At 34.6% G+C, this 10,036-nt stretch overlaps 1 protein-coding gene across 1 annotated transcript; it reads left to right on the forward strand.

Annotated features, from left to right (window-relative positions):
* The first annotated feature begins 2,768 nt into the window (after positions 1–2,768).
* LOC136822269 (uncharacterized) lies at positions 2,769–8,775 on the forward strand. Its single transcript, XM_067078509.1, has 5 exons — positions 2,769–3,232; positions 4,505–4,630; positions 5,371–5,465; positions 6,236–6,335; positions 7,391–8,775. The coding sequence occupies exons 1-5, from the start codon at positions 2,788–2,790 to the stop codon at positions 8,584–8,586; spliced, it is 1,962 nt and encodes a 653-aa protein (XP_066934610.1). The 5' UTR covers positions 2,769–2,787; the 3' UTR covers positions 8,587–8,775.
* Positions 8,776–10,036: the final 1,261 nt, after the last annotated feature.

Consider the following 10,036-nt stretch of genomic DNA (forward strand, 5'->3'; position numbering starts at 1 on the left):
ATTATAAAATATAATCCCATTGATGCTATTTTCATCAATTCTTGTTATCATACCCAAGGTGATGCATGAGATAAAATGAGATATGACATAGTGATTGTGAAATAGCTATTTTCCTGTTAGAGGGCCGTTTAAAGCAAAAGGTGAGATCAATATTTTTTAATACGTATTCTTTGTATATAACATACATATAACATTGAAAATATAATTTTTATTATATTTATGATACAGGTGTAATATATAATACAAGTATTACACAGGTTCGTGTTTTACACGGAATGAAACGTGAAATCACATGGTAAGCACGTGGGTAGATTTTTAGCTTTAAAATAGTTCTAGATCAATAAAATATCTTTTGAATTATATTTTTGACATTAACAACTGTTTTTCAAACATTTTCTTTGTGTTTTACAGTACTTGAAGCTGACCTGTCAATACTGACCTGTGATCCGTGACCTTTGACCTGCATTTTACACTAACTGCGTTAATTGACATCTTGACATTATAGTCATATTGATAGATGTTTTTTTTTCGAGAGTTCTTACAATAGTTTATTGTTGAACTTGGAGAGGGAATGTTTGTAAACATCAAATTTTATTTATACATTTTATTTTAACATAAAAATTATTTGGGGGTTTGATTTAGGCAAGGCTGTCGGATTTAGGACCATTCACGGTACTCCCCTCACTTCACTCAGTGGATGTATGTATATATAAGTAAAACAAGCAGGAGGGAATTAGATATTATTTATATATGAAGTTTTGTTCAAATTGGTGCTAACATTCTCCCTAATTGGCAAGCAATATTGCTGTGATTCTTCCGGCGTGGAATCCTAAAGACAGTGAAGTCAAGTTTGTAATTAAATTATTTTACATTGGAAAAATGGTCAAAGGAAGTCAAAACAACGCAATTCACCTGACCTCTTGAGTTTGTCTTTGTTATGCTAAAATATAACAAACCTTTGTCATGCTGTCTAAATGTACAAAAAGCTCCGATCACAATTTCTTCGCTATGTCTTGTAATTTTGTAAGTAGTGTCACCTCAGTTTGACTTTGTCATCAAGTACTGTATTTCAAAATGGATCAGGTTGGTTAGCGAGTGGAGAGTCAAGAGTCATGACTTTCCCTTCTTTGAAAATCCAGTATTCCAAAACTTTTAACTAAAAAAATACATAAAAATCGACTTTCATCTTTTTTTGCTATCTTACAAACACTTTTTTCAGAACCACAAGTGAAAAGAAAAGCAAAACTGACTGAATATGCTGCTAAAAAATGATTGACAGGTCCTGACAGGTCTAAGAAATGATTGACAGGAGCAAACCTGAGCTCGCACGGGTTAGAAATTCCCGTGAGCAATCTCGATATTTATCAGAATGTGATCACAGGTCTACTCTACCATTTTGTTTTGATTTAACTTTGTATTTTTATAATGACCAACCAGGTCATTCATTTTAGGGGTATGCATGTTAGCCTCCACTGATGCAAGTTACCCATCTCACGGTATTCATAAAAAAATAATTTGATGTCTCAACTACCAACAACTGCTCAAACTTGGGATGACTGGTCTAATCTTGGGACGGTTGATTTCTGGACTCTATTTTCACTTACTGTAAGTTGGTCTAATGTCGACATCCCTCGTCTAATTCCGACACCCTTCTTTAGAGAAAGGAATTAAATCACTGATTGAAAAATGATTATTCCCCTATGACCACTAAGCAAAGAAAAACAGTTTCAGCCTTTCTATCAATTTCAGCTGATGAAAATGGTGTCGGAATTAGAGGAGGGGTGTCGACATTAGACCAAGTTACGGTACTGTTTAAATCTCTTTGAAAATAAGTTTGTTTTGATACTTCAACCAAGTTTATCAATCAAACTTTCATCATCTCATAATCACAACCAAAAGTACATAATTTGAAGAAGTATTTTAAAAATTTAATCACATCTCACGCTGCTCACATATTGATGCCTTTTTTATGTTGTTTTTCTCTAGAGACTTTTTTCCAGCGTGCGTGATTGATTGACATGTCAAAGTTACAGAGTGTCAATTAGAGATCTCAATTTTCTGACCGTTCAGCGGTCCGTCTGGGGGAAATTGAAATTTAACGGCCTGTTGTTTGCCATGTAGACATGTTTGGGGTATGTTCTGGCCATACTCCTCAGTCGTCCCGATCTTTTGAATAACGTTCTATCATTGATTTGTACAGGGTATGAGTGTTAAAGATTTCACAGGGATAGGGTAGACTGAAAAGAATTATGTCAAAAATTCTAGGGGTGCAGTTTTTTACGAATCACACTGTATGTAATGCTTGGACTGTCTGATATACAAATTATGGTGGAATTTTTTCTCTTTTTTTTGTGAAAGTTGAAGCTATTGATATAAGCTTTAACTACAAAATCTTCAGAATATTAAGAATGGCATAGGCTACTTTTAAAACTTTTAGATAGAACGAATGGTTATTTTCGAACGTGTTATAAGATGGATTATTTTAAATATCTACTACGCACAAATTTGAGGAAGATCATAAAAATTAATGAGATTTACATTTCCAAGCTAGTCACAAAAGACAGGCCTTGTAATGTACTACCTTAGAAGGGAACTGATGGCAGAAATCATTGATATTACAAGAGACAAAAAACATTATGATTTAAAACATTAGGAAGGAAATTTTCAATATAGTTTTGCTAGTAATTGGTTTTAAATTCCCTGCACTTTGAGTTATAAAGCCGCCTTATTCTCTCAACAAATTCTTTTTTTTATTCTTTTTTAGGGATGGCCCTTTAAATCATCAAAATGAGACGTCAAACAAAAAGATTTTTTGTTTTCATCCTGATTATTGCTATGTTACTTTTTGCTGTTATCCATAACTTGACACTTAAAATAACTGGAAAAGACTTGGTGACTACCTTCTTCGACAACTCTTGGCTAGAGGAACGAAAGTATCTCATTCAAGAATATTCAAAGGACAGGAGCAATGTTGTGAATTTAAAATCAGTATGTCCAGTCCCTGATTTAAATCCTTTCAGCAAAGATGTCATACATTTAATGAAGAAAGTCTCTGGGAAATGCACACTCAAAAGATATGGGAAGATTATAGACAAGAATTTTATATTGGAAGGACACATTTTTCATGAAGTGAAACTACAGTATCTGAGAAGAGCCCCTAAAAAGGGTGAAATTTCTGATGATTTTGCTATTACGCTTTCAGAGGTGATTGATGTCCCTAAGATTGGAAAGGGTATGTATATTAACAAATTTTGTAAAATATATAGATTTAACTTAAAAAACGAACACTTTTATTCAAATGCTTCAGTAAGCATACTAATATTGAATTTAAAGGGAGACCAATCTGATTAGTTGTTTTACGGGCCCGGCCGACCCTGAAATTCCAAAAATCTAAAGAAAAAAAAATCCATTTTAGTAATTTTGTTTTGCCTTACAGACTCCAAAATTTTCAAAATTTTCAAAATGTTGGTACTCTTTCCAAGGCTTTGAAATGTTACGTTCAATTTTTCGTTTTATCGTTGAATTCGACCTTTTTGTGTCTTTTTATTTTTATTTCTCATTTTTGTCAAGATGTTGCAGTTTTTGATGCCTTTTCAGCAGATGTTATAGGTGAAATTCTACTTTTACTTTTATTTTTCCGCCGACCGACCCTCCTTTTTGAGTAGCGTGGCCCGTAAGACAACATATTAAATTGGCCTTGCCTTAACGCATTATATATGATTGCTCTATTTGATTAAATAAAGAACATCATTTTAATGCATCTGTTACCATTTTTTACATAGTACTTTTAAACGACAAACAAGCAGCAACAAGTTAAAAAATAACGGCTGTCCCTGCCTCCTGCGTTGACTGTACCAGACGACCACGGCTTTTTCCTCGACACCCTTCCGTCACTCAAAGTGATAAAAAGATCATGTGTTGGGATGTCGGGGGAAAGTAAGGAAAATTTTGAGGAGGTGACGTAACTTTCCCCCGACGAATTCTTTCCCCGATATTTTATCACCCGACCAAAACTTTTACCCGATTTTTTTATCCCCGATCAAAACTTTTCCCCGATTTTTTTCCCCGCCCAAAACCTTTACCAAGTTTTTTAATCTCCGACCAAGATTTTCCCCCGATTTTTTTATTTGAACAGAAAAACGTTTCCAGGGATGTTTCTTAACAGAAAAAATGAAATGACTTTCTTTTTAAACGAGTTCTTTTGCCTAATAAACACAACAAGCTAAGTTAAAACTACAATCTATATTTTGTCGGGAACATTTAAAAGATTTGATCGGGGAAAAGTGCCGAAAATGCCTCTAGGTGACGAAATTTTTCCCCGACGAAAAAAAAACCTGACTAAATAAAACTCCGACGTTTTTTCCCCGATAAGGTAGAGATAGGCTACCTCCTACATCGCAGGACGACAAATTTGAAATAATTCTGTTAATTACCCTTTTATATACATCAAGAATAATACCCCTAAGACCATAATCTGATGCCCTTTGTTTTGCTTTGTTTACAGACAAATACATGTTAGAGTTAAAAGAAGACCACATTAAAGTAACGATGAAGCTTTATTTCACGCAACATCATACAGAATACCATTCACATGTCAACAAATTCCCTGATCAATTGAGACCTCTCCATGGTAAGGTTCCTTTTACATCTCTTAAGATCATTATATTTGCTTACTTCAAAATTATTCGATTCTTTAACTCCCAACCCTCTGAATTTTCAAATGGCTGATTTATGTTTTTTTTTCAGTTTTGTAAATAAGATTTTGATAAAATTTGTGAAAACTAAGATCTTTTTTCCTGATCTACCTACTTTAATCGTAGAAATTTTAGCGAGACTAATTTTAGCGTATATTAGCTAGTCAGGAAAATCTTGATTTTTTTGGATCTATTTTAGCGAATCACGATTTCAAAAAATTTCGCGTGGTTAAATTTTAGCGAATATTCGTATTACATTATTGACTGAGTTCGTTTTCTAGCATTTCTCTTCACTGAAACCCTTCGTATCGTCGTATTGATAAAAATGTATCAAGGCAATAAAACATCAAATTTCGCGCGGATAAATTTTAGCGATCTGTGGATTCGGCGTGTTTTAGCGAGATTTATTTTAGCGAAAGTAGGGAAAACTCGATAAACGCTAAAATTAGTCTCGCTAAAATTTCTACGATTAAAGTATTTGAATTCCAACTGAAACTTTAATACAAGACATCTTTTAAAGTTTAAGGCAATTTTTTAGAGTTAAACCATTCTGGATTTTCTAAACAGTTCTTCCTATAAAATTTTTCTTCTGTAAAAGCCCCATTGGGTTTCAAAAATTTAAAATGCATGATGAATTGCTACTTCTATTTCTTATTTCGACTTTTCCGATCGTTAGAATTAAAATCGTCAGATACTGGATTGCCAATCAATATTGCCATACAAATGTACGATTCTCAATCACGCGCCAACTTTCAACGACATGCTATCAAGGTATTGTGTTCATGTTAAAGGTTTTATTTTTACATAAGTGTACCCGTTTCATATCAGACACATATTTCATATCAGGACAGTGTCTGCCTATTGTTATATCATGCTGATATAAACAGAAATGTTTTTATATTCCTGTTTCTGACCAATCTTGCTCCGCATCCGTGTCAATCCAATGTGAAAAAGCTTGTGAATTAAAATTGATGAGTAAGCAAACGATATCACTTTTATTTAAAAACAAAACCTTTAATGTTTTGGAATAATGTCCCCCTTGTCGATATTTATGATAGGTCTTTAAAGGGCAATTTTTGCCTGTAATTTTGGGCTTGGAAAATAATATTTTAAAATGAAATACTTTAAAATCTACGTTTTTATTATGGAAGTAATGTGATGAAGATTAAGTAACATTTTCGCGAAAAACCGTAAAACCAAAAAGTGCTGACGCAATTTCTAATTTTTTTTTGGTAAAATGATCCTTTCAATGATGTGCAACTTTATTCCGAATTTCATGTTTCTACCTTTAGCCAAACTGGAGTTATTTAAAAAACAAGTTTTACTGACATCAGCACTTTTTGTTTTTTGCGGTTTTTCGCGAAAATGAGGGCGTAAACAATTAGTTAACACCCTACAGGGAAACTTCATCATGGTAACCTTCGTATTAAATCATTGGTTTGCTCATTTTCTGCCGGCTAATGTTTTCCGAAATTTATGCGGTAATTTTCATGTTTTTGAGACATACCATAACTTATCTGAGTGTTTTCTTTTACTTACAGACAATGGACTTTTTGGAGAAGGACGTGGATTCGTTCATCTTTCAATCAAATAGTATCGTTGGGGATGGTACTACAGCCCAAATATCTGCTATGCTGACAGGTAATCTTCCACTTCATTCACTTTCCCTCCGGTGTTCGATCGCTTTGCTAGGGGCTGAAAAATTTAGAGAATTCAATGAGATGATCTTGAACTTTTTTATAACATAGATTAGTTACTGCAGGGATATGTTATAGCGGAGCTGGATGAAGGACGAGAATTCCTTAGCGGATTGCTCCTTTGTCTTTTCTATTGTAAACTGTTCATAATAGAAATCCATCTCTGTTCTCTTGAGTGTTCTGTTTTTATAAGAAAAATGAAGCAAACAAAGTATTCATGCAGTACGTTTGCATATATTTTGCTATGATGTTCCCGCTTTCCATCAAAATAATATTTGCAAAAGATACCCCAAAAGCTTCTTTGTAAATGAAATCTAATTTTATCAGCGTGTGTTATGAATTTGAGAAGCTTTCATGATTTCTCTTTAAAAATTTCGGATGTAAATATTTTGACAAATATTGTTTCAATTGACTTGAAATTTTTTCCATAATCAGACATACCGACTTGCTATCTGAAAATATCAGTTAGCAAGTGAGGCCCCCCGCGGTGTAGCGCGGTATTTCAAATGAAAAAGAGCTATTTATCATCTTACAGAAGAAATTTCTTATAACTTTACTAATGAAAACAATGTTTTTCATTTTTTTAAATTGTCATTCACCAATGTTTTACAGACCCTCTTGATAATTAAAAGTTTTTAATGGTGAACAATAAATGCAGCAGCAGAACCATTGGCTAAAAAGAAATCCAAATTTCACGAATTTGTAATTAAAAAAGTTTAATTTCATATCAAATTTTAATGTCAGGGACAGAGATAGAACAAGGCTTTTTCAAATGTGCGTTATCCAGCTCCGCTATAACATATCCCTGGTTACTGCATTACACAAAAAATATCTTTACCTTAACCTAATATCTTTACACTTAAGAAATTCCCTTTGCGTTTGCAATTCAATAATGGCAGATTATAATTGATAATAAAATCCCTGACCCTTATCAATGTCGATTTTTAAGGGAATGTTCTAGTTCAAACTTCAGTGATGTCTCTTATGTCATGATAATAGGTGTTGCTGAGAAAGACCAGTACGAAACACGACGTGGTTTTCCAAATACTCGAACCGTGGATGATTTCGAATGGATCTTCAAATACTTCCACAACGCAGGCTATGCAACAATGTACAGTGAGGATGATATGGATTTTGGAACATTTAATTACCGATTGAATGGATTTGCCAAACCGCCGGCTCTGTGGTATCCAAAACCAATGTGGTTGGGTTGGGTACAGGATTATAACCACAAGTTCCTTTGTGGAGCTGAACAGAATATCAGTCTTCTGAAACAGTTCAATGAGATGTTTCGGTATTATGGTCGGTTTGCGTTTGCTCTGACTGCCAAATTTTGCCACGATGACCCAAACACGTTGCAGTTGATGGATGAGCAGACGTTAGATTTAATCAAGTATTACAAAAAAGAAGACAATACGATTTTTATCCTGTTTGGCGATCACGGATCGAGAGCTGGCAAGTTGCGTGAAACTTTGCAGGGAAAATTGGAGGAAAGGATACCTTTCTTGGCAATGGTCGTACCCAGCTGGTTGAAGGTTAAACACCCTGAGATACATTCCGCCCTCAGGTACAACACTCGTGCTTTCACAACCTATTTTGATATTAACGCTATGTTCCGTCATATCGTATCATATCCAAAGTTGCCAGGACCAGAGGTGAAAGGGCGGAGTTTGTTTACGAGATTACCTTTGAATCGTACATGTGCTTCTGAGGGAGTGGAGGAACACTGGTGTCCTTGTTTGACATACAAGCGAATATCTACAACAGATGAAAATGTGAACAAGATAGCACAAGAACTTATCAAATTCATTAATAAACTTTATAGTCATTTGAACAAAGAACGCCAAACATGTGCTACCCTGAAACTGGACCATATCGAGAGTGCCGGCCTCAGTACGCCGAACGAGAAAGTACAGCGGTTTAAAAACACAAAGCGAGATCATGTTTGCGATTCTTGTGGTGTGGTATTAGATTCGAGCATGGATATAAAACAGGATAAATTAGCCATAAAGAGTTATCAACTCGTTTTTATGGTTAAGCCGAGTGGAGGGAAGTTTGAAGCTAACGCTAAAATGGATTCATCTGGAAAAATCACGGTGGACCCTCTTATTAGTCGTATTAATATGTACAGAGATCAACCAAAATGCATTGCAGCCACTCATCCTCATTTAAGACCTTATTGTTATTGTGTATAAATCATGATTAATTTAGTTGATTATCAAATTTTTACAATGCAGATTTATTGATGTTTATTCTAGTTAGAAATTTTTAGATACAGTTTTTTTATTTTCAAGTTAATTTTGATTACAAACGTTTTTTTTTATTTTACACATGTTAATATATTTTTAGACCTACCCCGGTGGGGTAGAGATCCTATAAATGAACTGATGTTCGTTCGTTCGTTCGTTCGTTCGTTCGTTCGTTCGTTCGTTCGTTCGTTCGTTCGTTCGTTCGTTCGTTCGTTCGTTCGTTCGTTCGTTCGTTCGTTCGTTCGTTCGTTCGTTCGTTCGTTCGTTCGTTCGTTCGTTCGTTCGTTCGTTACCAGCTTTTCTTGAGATTAGCTCATTAGTTTTTCCTGATTTTTGTTACAAAGATGCAAAATGGTAATGCCCAAAATGTGACGGAGCCAGATTTACGAAAGAAAAGTCATTAACTATACCGGTTTTGGGCATTTTCAAAACATGGCCGAGTCCGATTTTTGAGAAAAATTCTTTTCCGTCCGGAAATGCCAGAAATCGCCGTTTTTGCCAATTTTCATTGAACCTTTTCCTGACATTATTTATAGCATTGTCAATAAAACTGGTTTTAGCAACCGGAACCTTCTAAAAATCGCCGGAACAGCCGAGAATCGCCTGAAATACAGTTTTTCTTGAATTTCTCGAGCTGTGATTATATATTTTTTTCATGAAATTTTGGATACAGCAAAATGGCGATACTGACGGGTATGGCAACACTAGAATGTGACGGAGCCTGATTTTTGAAAAAATAAAATTTCTGTCAAAAATGCTGTAAAAACTTTTGTTTGTTGCCATTTTCTCGAGATTTCATTATTCTTTTTTCCTGATTTTTTATTCAAAGATGCGTATTACCAATGCCCTATATGTGACCGATTCGGATTTTAAAGAAATTTTTTTTTTCAGCCGAAAATGCGGAAAGTATGCCGGAAATCACCGTTTTTACTGATTTTAATTGCGGGCTTTTTCCTTATATTTCTTTGTTTTTTCACAAAAAATTATTGATAACAATGCCACCATCAAGCATGATTCAATTGTCAATAAAACTGGTTTTTGCAACCGGAAATTTCTATTTTCTTTTTTTCGCTACTCCCCCCTTCCCTCTCCCCTCTTCAACAATCAATTATGAAATTTAATGCATTTTCGCTAACCGCTATATTCTCCGACTGATTGTTTTTATTTTTCTCATCATTGCTATCTAACTTTCATCATCAGGTAGGTAGGTCCATTCAGCACCTAGCTTGTTTTTTCATACATTGATGCATATATTCAGGGGGTACAGCCGCAGGGTACTTACCCATAGCTGGGTGGTGGTGTCAAATTTCTTTCCTGAAAAATTCGGAGATCGCCGGGCACCTAGTTAAACGAATTCTGACGAAAGCCTTTAAATTTAGTTTCAGTAGGTGTTCAG

The sequence above is a fragment of the Clytia hemisphaerica genome, unplaced genomic scaffold, assembly GCF_902728285.1.
Source record: "Clytia hemisphaerica strain Z4C2 unplaced genomic scaffold, Clytia hemisphaerica genome assembly, whole genome shotgun sequence".
In the NCBI taxonomy this organism is placed as follows: domain Eukaryota; kingdom Metazoa; phylum Cnidaria; class Hydrozoa; order Leptothecata; family Clytiidae; genus Clytia; species Clytia hemisphaerica.